Below are 15,311 nucleotides of genomic sequence, written 5' to 3' on the forward strand. Positions count from 1 at the left end.
TATCTCTTATTATAGCTTCAGCTCGGTGCAAATGACAGTCTTTTGTTAACCCCTAGGGAATTTTTAAAGTGAACGCTAAATTCCCTAGTGTGAAAGTGTTCCGCTTATTGCGCGTGGCTAGCTGCCTTCACCAATCCACAGTTAGTGGTCCAAGATTTGTATCTGTAGCCTTGTTTGTAGTAAGTTCGTCAGGAAGATAAATGTAACATAGTTATCGTTATCGTTATTCCGCGTGTTTCTGAGTACAAAAACAAACATGTCCGAGATTGACGCGAAAGTGAACATGTCCCTCGGTAAGTGGCCAGTCTACAGAAATGTAGAAAATTTCACGATACCTTGTGAGCGTACGGCTGCATTTCTTGCCAGCTTGTATAAAATGGCGCTGCAATATTTCCGTGTTTATTTTACCCCTGCACAGTCATTACGTACTCAATGCCTTCCGACAGCGAGACGATTAGTAAAAAAATCGAATGTTCATGAGATAATCGGAAAAAATGACACAAACTGGTCAAAAAGTTCTTTTTGGGTCATATGATACGATGACGCCCTTTTCTGACTCATGCTTGCGCTTGTCTATGACTAAGAAGAACCATCAGTCCATATGCGTGTATGATTCGTACATACATACACACGTACATCTACTTTGCTTCGCGTAGGAAGCTCGCAACTAAACTGTTGCTAATTTAGTACGATAATATCTCCTAAATAATATGATTCCGGAACAGTGTGGTCTGGAATGGATAAATTCCCTTGTCCTCTGCTGCCCTTATGGTCCAGGGAAGCGGGGAAATCGTCAAAGAATATCCTAATAAGCACCCCCTCTGCACCTTATGTCTGTGTGTGGTAACTAAAAGAGGTGATCACACAGAACTATTCATTCCTTTCGTCATGTAAGAAGATGCAGACGGGTAGCAACTACACGAGTAATATTCCTGCTCACTGTGTTCGGAATGTGAACTTTCGACTGTGTATCTTATCACCTTGATACAGAGAAAACCTATTGCTCTGCAAGCCGAGACATGGCATTGAGTTCTACACAGACCCAGAATTCAATATCAACGTAAAGATATGCTTGATTGACATTGTTCAACGGAGACTCGCATAATCTTTGATCATCCTGATATTTTAAAAGGACCATCAAGCAGAAAAGAAGATTGCAGGGTTCTTTCCAATATAACATTTTTTGCAATATTGTGTGTCACACATCATTGATATTTTTTCTATATGAAAATAATGTCAATATGCATAACATCAACTTAAACTGTTGATGACAATATAAGAGACTAGAAACAAAATTTTCTAAAACTCAAAATCCAGAGGAAAACAAGCTGCAAACAACATTATGTAAAGTAACTGATCTTTGGAAGAATTAATTTTTTATTTTTTTTTTTTATAAGTAACTATTTCTCTTGGAAATAATTTTTGATGTTTTATATATTTATTTATTTATGTATTGGTCAATTGTGCTACTAATCCCTTACATAAGCCCTATTGGATAATATACAAAGTATGATTGAAGTAAATTACAAATTTCAAAAAAATCAAACAATAATTGCAGTATTCTACCATTTAACACAGCTTGTCAACTGAAAAGCCTAAGCAAGATTCTTGTGTATTCAACATATCTGGTTTCAAGGACTGTGTCAACATGTTTTTGAAATTTACTAAATCGGCAATCAGGAGATAGGATTTGAGAAAATAAATATTTTCCTCAATTTTGTCAAGCCAATGCAAAAAGGAAATTATTAACCATGTCCATGAGGAAAAGTATATTCAGAACTGGGGACTTATAAATTAATAATATGAGAAAAAAAAAGAAAGAAAAATACCAGGAAAGGATAATTATTGAGAATCATCGTTGTCACATGAAAAGGAGAGAAATGTCACAATTTTGTTACCCTATAATCTATGAAAATTTATATATAACTCGCTGTTGAGGCCGTACGCTCACTAAAACTTGCGAATTTTCTTCCTTTTAAGATGAGATCATAAAGATGGACAAAAAGGATAAAAAGAATAAAAAGACCGCATCTCCGAATAAAAAAGGCAGTATCAAACGGAATCGCGCAGGCAACGTGCGGGGCCGAGGTGGTTTCAGAGGCCGTGGCGTGAGGAACGCAAATCAAAACGGTACTGCTGCAAAAGCAAGTCAGTCATGGCGTCTGAATCGCAATCAGAATCAGAATATCATCCAAGGTGGTTACGTTAAAAGACGCTACAACAAAAACGGCGGCTTAACCAGATCGAGAAGCAATTTAAACTTGAACCTAAAACGTGGTGGGCCAAAAAATACCAACAGAGGTGGCTTGGTATCACGACGAGGCCGCGGTGGCAGGGCAGGATTAAACCGCAGCAGGAGCCGCACAAACTTGACCTTTACTCAGAGAGGATTTTATACTGGAAACAATAATAACAACAACAACAACAAAAATCTATTGAAAAGAACAAACAGTTTGCCTAATTTGAGAGACCCCACCTCCGTGCATAACAGATTAGGATATCAGAGCCCCGCGCAGGCCGCGTATCGGAATCGTGTGAAACGAGCTAAACAAGTACTTCTGCAACGTCAAAGCCAGAGAATGAATCATCCCAATGAATTCAGAGTGAGTATACTTCAATACCTTTGGCTGTTATCTTTTCTTCTCTCACCCCAGTGCATTACGCAACTTACTATTCTATAGGTACTATGGCTTAACTTATTCTACATTTGTACCAGACTTTTTGCTATATGATGTGCATAATCTCAAGATGATTCAATTTTTTGATCAAATCCCTTCTTTCATGCTTTTCTTTTTTCCACTGTGCCATCTCATATATTCGTCCTCATATTTCTTTTCTATTTGTAGATGCCGCAAGCTGGTAAATCCCTGACGACACTTCAGCAGAGAGCATTGGAGCGACGCCAACAAATACTTACATCTCAACGACGCTACAACACCGGAGGTTTACGCTCTGACCAGATAGTACGTGCCCAACGACGGACTCAGTATCTACAGAAACTAATGAGGATGAAGTATGATATGTTTATTTAAATTTACGATTTATAGGACAAACTCCAGATTTCGAGACTATACTTTGCCATTTGGATCCTTGTCAAGTTGAATTAACGCATATAACTGTATTTTATTATTTTTCACACCTCATAAGTATATTTTTCAGCTGTAATTCTAACTTGGGAGACGTTATTCCATCAGTTTTGAATATTGTAAAATAAACTATAATGTTGAATGATATGAGATAATTTTGAAGAACTATTGATCAAAAGGTCTCTGAATGAATGATAATTCACACAAAGATACCTCGGTTTCAATTACTGACCATTATTACAAATGGAAAGTTAACCGAAAACAACTCCTAACTGTATCAAGTCGTGTCCCTGGTCTGCAATGTTCTTCTTGTAATGATTGAAAACAAGTGATGTTGTTATTGCAGTACCGCACGGATGAACGCGGGTCAGAATGTTAACTTCATGTGCACTCTTGGAAATGACTACGGGCGTGAAATTCGTCAGCGTTCGATCAGTCTTTCCAGAAATCAGGGAGGAAACATAAACAACCTGCGCCAATTACCTCGGGGACGCTCTCCATTCAGGCAAAGCGTGCAAAGCTTAAACATGGTAAACTTTTTCTCTTAATTAAAATGGTAGACTAGAATAAAAAGCAACGAAAAACAACATGCAAAGTAATGGATTTTAGGTTGGTCGAGCTCCACTTTTCGGCCAGCAACAGAGGCGTTCCCGCTCCAGATCACGTTCCCGCTCTCGTAATCGCAACATCCCTATTGCTGACCCAGGAACTGATGTTGATGATCGTACCTTCAGTGAAGTTATGTACAGTTTGTCCGGGAACCTTGGTGTAACCGGAAGGACACTTAACGATAGATTCAGTTTCTAAGAGCAAAAAGTGATTATCATAGACCCATCGATAATCTAAGACTGTCATTCTAGTTGAAAACGCGGTAACTGAAAGATTTGTCAGATTATGCCCAACTGAAGAGATTTTAGACGTATGTGTTTGTCTATCATGAGGTGGTAAATCAATTGAAGGTTGAAACCTTCATGACGGCGCACCTTTTTCTACCGACATTAAGATATCTACATCTCAGTAACTGTAAATCTTTACCACATATGACTGACTTCTCAAGGAAAAAAATTTACTTGGAAAGTACTATTTTGGTTAAGTTCAAAATTATGATTGATATAAAAAAAAAAAAATTTTATTTTACGTTACATCAATTCTTTTCGCAAAAACAATCAAACCTTGTATTGTTTATCTATTGGATTGGTGATTTATTCATCCTTCAATTGTGCAGAAGAGCGTACATGTACGCTGAAATGGCATGATTTTGTGGGATTCGAAATGGTCAGTAACTTATAGATGGCTTTGTGTAATAGAAATTTGAAAGTGGTAAAAAAAATTTCAAACAAGTTTCATAATAATTTTAATTTCTGATGATAATACTATTGGATATGATATTCATTGGACAGCTTTCGATGCACTCATAAATTACATGCAATAAGAATTTGATTTCAAGTTTTATTTTCTAGATCTTTTTATTGAATTAAAACTTTTACTGTATTCTTCGTAGACTTATGAGAAGAGTACATTAAGGGCATGTAAGAATGAATTACTTTCATTCGCCAATATTAAAAATTTCTTTGAATACATTTAAATTATAGAAACAAAGTTCTAAATACTTGAATCAAATGCCATTGAATGAGTTCGTAATATAATAGACTTCTGTCGAAGATAAAATTATGAAAATAGTTATAAATAAAGCAAAGCAGTTCCGAATACTGTCATTGATTCATATTATATCCGTTACTTGAGTTGCATACAGTATTGTGTAGATGAGGTACGAAAGTCTTGTGTGATTTATTTTATTATTTCGTTCGTTTTGCTTCAATAGCTATTTCAGAACATGTCGAGTTTATGGAAATATATTGAAAAATTTAAGAATAACCATTTTCTCTGTTAATTGAGAAGATTAAGGCAACATTATTTTTTTCGTTAATTTGTACACAGAATTATGCATACAATACACATGGATAATACTCGGTGTACTGCGATCAATATTTCTTACTTCGTAACTATAATTCACATAGTTATTTGTGAATGTCTCCTGATGTAAGTAGGCAGCTTAACTGTACATTGTATAGTTAAAACAAAATTACGCTTCACGTAAAGCTGCAAAGTTTTGTGGACAGAGATAAATATTTGAGAATAGTGAACTGGGTGACATATTTATTTAATAGTTCGCATTTCAAGTGCTTCGATTAGTTTAACATTTCTCTTATATGTATATTAACTGTTAACCTGTGTGATACCTTTGTAAGGAGTGTTTTATCTGTATAATAACAGTTATTATTATTCTTTAACTGTAATGTCTAGTATTCGCAAAATATTAGAAATCATACAAATATCGTTTCATAGGAGTTGAAGTGTAATATATAAAGTAAAATTTCTAAGAAACTTCATAACAGATCATGAGAATACACTCCCTACGTAATAAATATACCTGAATATGTTTTTTGTTAAGAATTTTCTAACCCTGTACGGTCACACTGGGACGAAAACGTCCACGTAAAGTTTTCACAGTGTTAAATCTCATTAAGAAATCTTTAAAAAAAATTTCAGAATACTTTGGAATCCTTCTAGAATGTGAATCCACGTCTGTTCAAGTACAAAAGTCATTACATTTGCTATAATTTTGTATTTGATCGAAATCTCTAGAAAAAAGTGCTTCGGGCTAAATTGCAACAATTGAAATATGAACGATAATAAAAATAATTACCATGGATTATCATCATGGACATATTATGTATTGAAGCATTTGAAAATGCACAATTTAAAGAATAGGAGAATCCAGGATTCTTAAGCAAAATAATATTGATAATTATTACGGCAAAAATAATTTTATTTTTCTGCAAACAAGAGATCGATTTTGTAAGTATAAATGAAAACAAAGACTAGGTTATTGAAAAAATGAAAAAAATAAAAATTATCTTTCGCTAAATGTTGTGCAAGAACTAATACGATGGTCATCGCAAGTGGGTTTATGCCTCTGTTGAATATTGTGTATCAACTTCTAGCATTTTTTGTAACATTTCACCAAGATACCAAAAAACAGTCATAGAGGTCATCTGAAAGTAACGCGGCCAGTGGTGTAAACGTAATAGTAAATTCGTAGAAAGCATATCATTCTTTACATTTTTGACCAAGGTTGAATTGAACAAAATTTTTTAATTTTTCAAATTTCAAAATTCGTTATCTGAGACTCAATTACGCTTGAGATGTAAATTAATCTTGATTCTTTCGCCCCCACTCAACTGAAGACAAAATTTTTAATCAACGCCTCCAAGTACCTCACACCATACAAGTTAATTCAAGTCACTATATTTATAAATTCAAGTATCCCAGATAGCAGAAAACTGAAAGTCGTTAAAAAGACATCTAAAGGATGTTTTATGCGCCATTTCCTGACGCCTAAAAAATACCTTCATGTCCAAAAGATATCTTCATGCCTAAAAGAAAGTTGTGGCACAAAAGACATCGTTTTGACGGCTTTAGTTCTGTACTCCGTGGTTCTGTGGTGCCTCCCCAACTTATAGATAATGCTAAATTCCCATGATGAAAAAGAAGAGGGTGCAAATTTACCTCAAAAGTTGAGGGTTTTTTCTGTGAGGGTAGGAAACTGTAATCACTGTGGAAGGTATGTATCCGATTATAACCCCGATCAAATTGAAAGGCCCAATGAGGTCGTAAGTTCATTCACTTGAAGTGCACTTAAGCATCGCGTTGTCGAGCGTGATCTGGATACTTGCGTCTTGGTAATTTCCGTCATTTTAAAAGTTTTGTTTATGTCATGTTTGTTTATATTTACGTGTGAGAAAAAAAATTCGGATGTACGAAAGTGATGACTTTGTCTTTAACATATAATACTTAACGAAATGAAAAATAGATAAAACCCATGGAGTGACTTAACAATGACATGGTTTTCGACAATTTAACACAGTTTCGGAATTCTGTATAGATTTAGCCAGTACAATGCGCACCGGCTGCTTCGGAAATTGAAGAAGGAATTAGAAACTAAACTGTTTGCTACGGTTCTACCGTGAAACTGAAGTTGAAAGATTTTTACATTAACGAACACCGGTAAATCAGCTTTATTATACAATGTTGCCACGAGTTGCTTTCTCGTCACGGATTTTAGCGCATCCAGGTAGACTCAAGGTATGTTTTCAGATAGCGGATTGTTAAGATAATTTTTCGACCTATAACAGGGAAATTGCATGAAAATTCTACTATAGGCCCTCTATTTTTGAACACTGATAGATAGAATACAACCCACGAAAAAATGATCGAAAAATATCTTCTTCAACACTCCAATTTAATAATGATAAAAATCACTAAATATTGGTTTGTATTTGTTCAGACAGACGGCTACATCGTAAATAATGGGTTTGAAGCATTTGCAGGCTTCAATATGGTATTCTAATGACAGAGCGTCAAAGTCAATATATTTTACTATTGTTATTTGTATTTAATTTCTGCAAGTAAATGGTTTTCTAAAACCCGAGACTTTATAGCATTTTTTATAACCAGAGGATATATCAATACGAATATTTAGCCACACATCAGATAATTTGTTTTTACACGAGATTTCAAGATTATACGAGTTTAAAAGACGTCACATGATTTTAAAGATTTCAGAGAAGTAAACGATTTCACAAGATTCATATGATTTTCAAAGATTCCACGAGGTTTCGTTAGGTTTCGTAATTTTTAAGACATTTCAGAGATTTTAAATAACGACACAATATTTCATGATAATGGTGAACGCCAGATTTCAATCATGGCCAGCATCTCGTGTCAATAGATATTGAACGTCTATAACTTTCTTAGGTTTTTAATTTCACGTGTTTGACAGTGGCTCTGCTCTTACGGGAAAATTATTTGAAAAACACGCAACAAATCCTCAAGTAACCAACTCATATAATGATTTATTTCTTTTTTTATCAATAACTTTGATTAGTGTTATTAAAATATCAGTTTACCAAGTACATCAATAATATTTATAACACTAATAAAAGATATGTCCAGCTTTGTCACCCACTCCAAATTCTTTTATCTAAAAAAACCTCGACTGGCGTATATTTTCTTATTCGCTTGATTCAAGGAGACACAATATTTCCTATACCTCTAATTTAACAGTATGATATTATTTCATTAACTTCGGCTTTACTTACCAGAGTTCATGTTTAATAATTGTTCTTGTCTACATAAATCGACTTACCATATTCCCAGGGCATTTTTGGTACTCAAAACCTCGAGATCCTGAGATCCAAGCCTGTCCGGTTACCTGCTGCGACTCGTCCCGAAAAATCCAACGTCTTGCACATTCACACTTTGTGCAGTACTTAATTTTTTTTTTTCATTTTACTTAGATCCCATCATGCCTGACGCATCCGCCAGTAAGAAGTTTAAACGTACACGAGCACGTGGCATACACATTACTTAAAGAAGGTGGTATTCCCACTCCGAAATTCGGAGTAGCCAAGACACCGGATGAAGCCGCTAAATATGCCAGTGATCTGAATACACAGGACATCGTTTTGAAAGCTCAAGTCCTCGCTGGAGGTCGAGGCAAAGGATTTTTCAAAGGATCTAGTATCGGAGGTGTCAAAATGTGTGAAACGTGAGACTGACAGGTTTTTTAAACCGGCACCATGATTTTATGCAATTGTATTTTACAAGGAGGTGCAATCATAACAAAAACACGCGGCACCAAAATTTAACCCGTAACTCATGTGTACAGCAAAATAGTTTCAATTACCGTAATTCAATTTGTGTTTAGAATTCGAGAGTAGGAATTGTACAGAAACTAGCGTTAACTGGAAGTATGTAAAAACCATCGGTTTTTTTTTTTTTTTTTTTTAAACCATCAGGTATCTGACCTCCTGGCTATGTCCCAAATCGGTTTGTTCGCAGTGATTTTGAATTATTCCGGGCGACTCGTCACTTCGGGTGTTAGCGGTGAACTGAATAACTGATATCTCGCGCTACGGTTTTCACCTCGATCGGATCGGTTGCTGGTAGCGCCCTCTACTCGCGAAACAGATTTGCCGCGCGTTTATCACATTTGATTTTGATAGTGTATCTACGCGAGATTATTCTTCCGGCATATCCATTGAGGTAACCCGAGCTTTGAATGCGAGTACTTGAGTGCCTTCTGCATAATAGAACCAGCTTTCACATACCAAACTTGAATCGAACACATAATTCGTCTTGAGAAGTGCTTTGTTAGCAGTCCCAATTTTTACTTAAAAAGATAAAAAACAAAAAAAAAAAAAAAAAAAAAAAACCAGCTGGCCGAATCTCGCAGACCCAGTGGGAACAACTAACACGGAGAGAGTATCAGACCTCCGGATCATAGATTCTGCCGAAACTTTTAAACGTGTTTCGTTGGCTTAAAATATGGAACTTCTGATGTATAGTTCCATCCATTGAGCTTTATCTTGTGTGATTGTGCGATTGACAACACATCAAGTTGTCAAAAATTGGAAGTTTATGCTTAACTATGACGTGGAAATAATAATATATCCGTTTACACTTCACTCTGTGAGAACCCGTCATCGAAACTTCAAGACAGGACAATGAAAATTAATATTTCAGGTAAATAAACATAATGGGTTTCTGTTATCAGGACACCATCAAGCTGCTGATGTAATCGATTTGAATCGGAGTAAAGAACTGCGCAATGGATGAAGCTACACATCAGAAGCTCTGTAATATATTAGGGCAAGGAAACAACCCTAGAAGTTTCAGCAAAATCCGTGATGCGGAGGTCTGATACCCTCCTTGAAAGTAGCGAAAAATATGCGTGTGTACCTAGACCTAAGAAAAATCAAGGACATTTATTGCTGAAAACCCAAAGAGAATGTACGATTATCGAAATGGCAGCAACGGAGTTACAAAGTTATCATTTTTAAAGTTGGACGAAATTTTTGTTCAAAATAAATATCGAAGCATAACGTAACGCCAAAATTAGTTGGCAGCAAAAATCAATCCCACGAATGCTGTCCTGTCGATTGGAAATCGGGCATTAAAATCTCTGAAAAATAAATATCGCGCTAAAGTGATGCATATAGGATGATTTTTAATGAAGATTCATTTTTTTCAGTCCAGAGGAGGCAAAAGATCTTGCAAATAAGATGCTGGGTAAATTACTCGTTACTAAACAAACGGGTGCCGATGGACGAATATGCAATGCCGTGATGGTAACGACGCGAATGTATCCTCGCAGAGAATTTTATTTGGCCGTTTTACTCGAACGAACCTTCGGGGTTAGTAAAAAAATCATAATTTCTTCTTAATATAAAAGTGGAAAAAAATAATATTTGGTTCCATTAAAGTAAGAGTATTTTACACGCATGCTTGTACGCATTTGCAATTTCTTATACTGTTTACTGTATTCGTTTACAAATTAATTTTTGATAATATGTGCCACAAAACATGATTTTTTGGGATCAGATGCTCATTAGCTTGGGCAAATTTTTTGGTCGTCTTACCTTCCTTACCCAACTAATTTTTTTCTTTGTTATGGATGATGTACCAAGAGGTCTTATATCTCAGGCTGGCATGTACACGAGTACTGACAGAATATTTCTATTTGTATAATTCTACGCACAGGGTCCAGTAGTGATTGCTTCGAGTCAGGGAGGTGTCGATATAGAAGAAGTAGCTGCGACAAACCCGAGTGCTATAACTTACGAACCCATTGATATAGAAGAAGGGATTTCTGGAGAACAAGCAGAGCGTATTGCTGTAAAAATGGGTCTCGGAAAAGTTAAGGATGAGATGGCCGGGATTATATGCAATCTGTATGAGTTGTTTCTTGCAAAAGACGCGCTTCTCCTTGAAATCAATCCATTCGCTGAAGACATGGTATCAGGAAATTGTAAATACATAATCAAGTAAAATAGGCTATATAATCTCTGCATGTTCTGGCAAAAGTTTCTTCTGAGAATGTAACCACTTTCCGGTTAAAGTCTTCTTCAGAAGTATCTGTTTTGCATCAAATTTCAGATGTTTTATCAAAATTTGTGTTCAAATACTAAATCAAAGAAACTCACCCCTAGTCATCCTTAGCGTGGTTTTCAAACGCAGGCTTGTTCTAAACAGGACTTTTCATGAAGCTGATTACAAACTGATTATCAGCATAAAAGTTATTACTTTTCGCTCGAAATTTCTGTCGCCATACGTTTTTTACGTGTTCATGATTATAATATTTTAGATGCACCCGAGCGATTGTTACAGGGTTTTGTCAAGATCTTATAGGTACATACATGGTCTTATATTTTAACAATTAGGCTTTCACTTGTATGTAAATGTGATTATTTTCCAATCATTTTGGCTCGGCACGATATCTAATCGTTTATTCTGCTCGACGTCTCTATCTCGACGTCTCCTCTCTTCTAAATTCAACGGTTTTCGCCCTACTCCTCTACTTTTCGCCGGAGCGACAACCTCTTAAATCCAGGACTATACCTCATACGGATTATACTCCGATTATATGTACATATATAATATATTTACATTTTGAGAAACATTGTGAAGGCAGCTACAATATTTTTGCTTCAGTCTAGTTGAACTTTAAATCAACTCTTGATGCTATGGCTTTTGATGTTCATTGCACTCGGTGAACTAGATCATCCGCACTGTAACAGTTCTCATTTCTTGGAAAACTATCAATCCTAAATGAACGAATCTTGAAAATTCGAACAAATTCCTACGGTATGCGCGTGACTCCCAAAGCTTCCAAGTTTTATTGGAAATCAATGAATTATAGAATTTTAGATTCGTCTCGCAATTAGCTCGTTTCGCAAGCGATACTTGTTCAGGTAAACTACGCGGCAAGTTTGATTTGGGATACTTCACGTACGCTTTGAAAATTGAACTTCTCAAGGAGATGTTACAAAAATGAATATTTTCAGACGTTGCGCTAGACTGCAAATGCAGATTCGATGACAATGCAGAATTCCGACAAAAGGAATTATTTGCGCTTCGAGATTGGACCCAAGAAGATCCAAGAGAGGTTGCCGCTGCTAAATACGATTTGAACTACATCGCTCTTGATGGCAATATTGGTTGCATGGTAAATGGGGCTGGATTGGCTATGGCTACAATGGATATCATTAAGTTGAACGGAGGAGACCCAGCCAACTTCCTTGACCTTGGCGGTGGTGCAACCTTAGAAACAGTCAAGGAGGCCTTCAAGATCATTACTTCTGATCCAAAAGTAAGTAATATATGAAGCGTTTTTTAAGTGCTCATTTCATTGATAAATTTTTTTCATGCTGAGATTCTTCCACCAAAATGGAAAGTGACGCGTGAGTGTGAAGCCCAGTTGCCTCAAGCTGTTTTGATTTTACGATCGTTGACCTCCAGAGTTTAGCTCTTAAGCAGGAACCGTTCTTTCTACAGTCACGACTGAGGCAGCGGAAATATTATGGCTGTCCGACTTTTAAACGCCAATATTATAATCTGAAATCTTAGATTCCTCGTGGTACGCATATGAAAAGGAACAGAAAAATGATTGAAAAAACAAACACCCAAATTGAATTGAAAAAATATTATAAAATAATTAGTGATGTATGAGAAGAAAAGATAAAGAACATAGAAGTCATTGCATATTGTGCTAGCCAGTTGTAAAGCTTCTTCATTAACTGGATGAAATGCCTAAGATTAGCGCAATTAGATAAACCTCGTTGGTATACCACTTTTTTTTAACACTATTCAATAGTCACTTTTTAATAATAATGTTGAAAGAAAACAGTCTACAACTGCAAAAAGCGAGCCTTCGATTCGATATTTTGATGAAAATCTGTGTTTTTGGATAAAATTTAGTGTTATTTCTAGCCGATTGCTGTCCCCATTCCACAGTGTATTTCGAACATCCGGGAAGAGGGATTTAGTAAAAAGTTGTTTCGTTCCAGAATCATAAAATTGGAAGTAATGTAAAATTGACCAAAAATTATTTTTGATACGAGACATCACTTCGTACTGAAATCGTATGCAAAAAAAAAAATAAATAAATCGTCTCCCATTCGGCATAGATACTCAATTAGTGATACAATTTCGCTCGTGAGTCATATTGAAGCCTACATCGTCAATAAAATCAATATAACAAATATACAAAATATGTATAATAAATAAATACCAATTTCGCCTCATGAGTGATAATTCACTTGTTCCTGTCACTCCCTAGAACTAGACTGTGCGTTCATATTTTTAATCTTGTTTACCAATTACGTAATAAAATAGCTATAAAATGTAGAATCTAACGTTAAAGAATATATTCACCATTGACTGTTCAGGTAGATGCCATTTTAGTGAATATATTCGGAGGAATCATGAAATGTGATATTGTGGCTCAGGGACTCATTGCTGCATCAACCGAGCTCAAAATTGATATTCCCATAGTAGTAAGATTACAGGTAAGACCATATCACATAATAAAATATCCCAAATTAATACACTATGACTCATGAGTATCTCAACTCTTACGCTGCACACCAGTGTTACATAACACTGATGTCACATCGGAGACATCGATTCAAATAACTTGATAAATATGTGGGATACTATTTAACTATTATATTTCAAAATAAATTAGTTATTTTTAGCAAAATAAAATTTTGAATACGAATAAAAGTTCTAAATTCAGCCGGCGTTGGATACGGAAATTGTAGGGTTCCGTTTGAGCTCTGCATCTATCGAAATTGAATTCCACATTTTCAACACAGATTGTTGTAGAGAAGAGAATGCAGACGAGGTCTGCTGCTATTGTTTGACCGTAATTAACGTGCAAAGTTTACTGTTAAGATCACTATAATATTGCTAAATATAATAGATTTACTAGTATCAATAACGAAATTATTACCGTAAATAAGAAAGTACCTGAATTATTGCTAGCAATAGTAAATCTTTATTACAACAATAAAAATTTGGTATCCTAATTAGTGAGATTGAAAAAAAATATAATAGCTGTATGATTATTTGATTTCTGTGGGCATCATAATTTTTAAGCGATAAACGTAAAAAAAATAGTTAAACAGTTCTTGGACCCCGTCCTTCAAGAGTATGAAATTGTCATTTGATCAAATATATATTGAAAATCTATTTCCTTCCAGGGAACTAATGTCAAAGAGGCAAAGGCTCTAATGGCGGCAGAAAAAGGGGCTAAAATAGTCTCAAACGATGACCTTTCAGCTGCAGCTTATACCGTTGTCACAATGTCGAAGATTGTAAAATTGGCAAGATCCATTAACGTGAAGCTTAAGATGGAAGTACAAGATGAAGGCGAAAGCTCCAGCCGAAAAAAGTGTCAATAAAATAATAGAAATACCTTCCACATTTTTGCCCAAACGATAGAAGTAGTCTAATACACTTCGCCGACCCAAGCGCGACACTTATTCGTTTGTGAAACATATCATTGTTGTGCACCGTTGCTCTAACTGTATTCGCGGGCGAGTGTGGCAAAGTTTTTAATTTGGTACTTTATTTCAGCAAGCTCGCATAAATTGACAAAATTAGTTACGTACCTTGAGGCTCATTATTGTGTAGGAGTATCTATTAAAGACTTTCTCTAGTACGAACTTTTCAGAAAGATTTGTCCTGACTGTAATAACTGAAGCGATGGTAAAAGTGAATTTATTGTAAAAAGTGAACATATGCAGGTTGATTAAATATACGCATATGTCAGTCTTAACTCGAATTTAATTCGGACTGTGCTATGTACAGTGTTACCCCATCATAATTTAACCCATCCTGGGTCTAGAAAATCGGTGCCTCACTCACAGCCTTACTGAAAAAATTCAGTACGATTTGATAGATCACAAGTTGGTACTAAAGACTATCGCAGCGAATAGGATTCGTTTACACGTTAAAAATGATAAGTGTATTGCGAGGGATTGATAAAAAATAACTGGGTGTATATATATACCCTGTAATCTTATTTAATCTTTTTTTATCTCTTGTAATCTCATAGGATTCTTTTAATTTTTTTTTATTCATTGTAATCCCTTGTAATATTTTGCTATCACTATGCATTCATCATTTTACCTTCGCAATTCTTGAAATCCCTATAATCTTCGTAATCACTTTTAATGTTTGTAATCCCTTGTGAATCCTTGTAATCTTGTGGAGTTCCTTAGTAGTCTTTACGCCATCATTGAAAACCTTAAAACCCTGGTAATCATTGTAATTACTTTGTAATCTTTGTAATCTTTTTGTAATTTATACCATCTC

General features: G+C 35.4%; 2 protein-coding genes across 2 annotated transcripts; both read left to right on the forward strand.

Moving 5' to 3' along the window:
• The first annotated feature begins 142 nt into the window (after window positions 1–142).
• Window positions 143–4,419, forward strand: LOC124409103 (bromodomain-containing protein DDB_G0280777-like). The gene is made up of 5 exons (XM_046886515.1): window positions 143–293; window positions 1,981–2,603; window positions 2,847–3,013; window positions 3,433–3,616; window positions 3,696–4,419. Exons 1-5 carry the CDS (start codon window positions 257–259, stop codon window positions 3,891–3,893), a joined length of 1,209 nt encoding a protein of 402 aa, XP_046742471.1. The 5' UTR covers window positions 143–256; the 3' UTR covers window positions 3,894–4,419.
• Window positions 4,420–7,175: 2,756 nt separating this feature from the next.
• LOC124409056 (succinate--CoA ligase [ADP-forming] subunit beta, mitochondrial-like) lies at window positions 7,176–14,605 on the forward strand. The gene is made up of 8 exons (XM_046886449.1): window positions 7,176–7,232; window positions 7,435–7,488; window positions 8,447–8,697; window positions 10,183–10,345; window positions 10,692–10,959; window positions 11,996–12,300; window positions 13,379–13,498; window positions 14,195–14,605. Exons 1-8 carry the CDS (start codon window positions 7,176–7,178, stop codon window positions 14,393–14,395), a joined length of 1,419 nt encoding a protein of 472 aa, XP_046742405.1. The 3' UTR covers window positions 14,396–14,605.
• The last annotated feature ends 706 nt before the right edge of the window (window positions 14,606–15,311 follow it).

Source organism: Diprion similis, chromosome 8 (genome assembly GCF_021155765.1).
Source record: "Diprion similis isolate iyDipSimi1 chromosome 8, iyDipSimi1.1, whole genome shotgun sequence".
Lineage (NCBI taxonomy): Eukaryota > Metazoa > Arthropoda > Insecta > Hymenoptera > Diprionidae > Diprion > Diprion similis.

Coding starts and splice junctions, on each gene's coding strand:
- LOC124409103 (XM_046886515.1), top strand. CDS start 257: ATGTCCGAGATTGACGCGAAAGTGAACATGTCCCTCG. Junction 294..1,980: donor GAAAGTGAACATGTCCCTCG/GTAAGTGGCCAG, acceptor CTTCCTTTTAAG/ATGAGATCATAAAGATGGAC. Junction 2,604..2,846: donor ATCATCCCAATGAATTCAGA/GTGAGTATACTT, acceptor TTCTATTTGTAG/ATGCCGCAAGCTGGTAAATC.
- LOC124409056 (XM_046886449.1), top strand. CDS start 7,176: ATGTTGCCACGAGTTGCTTTCTCGTCACGGATTTTAGCGCATCCAGGT. Junction 7,233..7,434: donor CGCATCCAGGTAGACTCAAG/GTATGTTTTCAG, acceptor GTATTTGTTCAG/ACAGACGGCTACATCGTAAA. Junction 13,499..14,194: donor CCATAGTAGTAAGATTACAG/GTAAGACCATAT, acceptor ATTTCCTTCCAG/GGAACTAATGTCAAAGAGGC.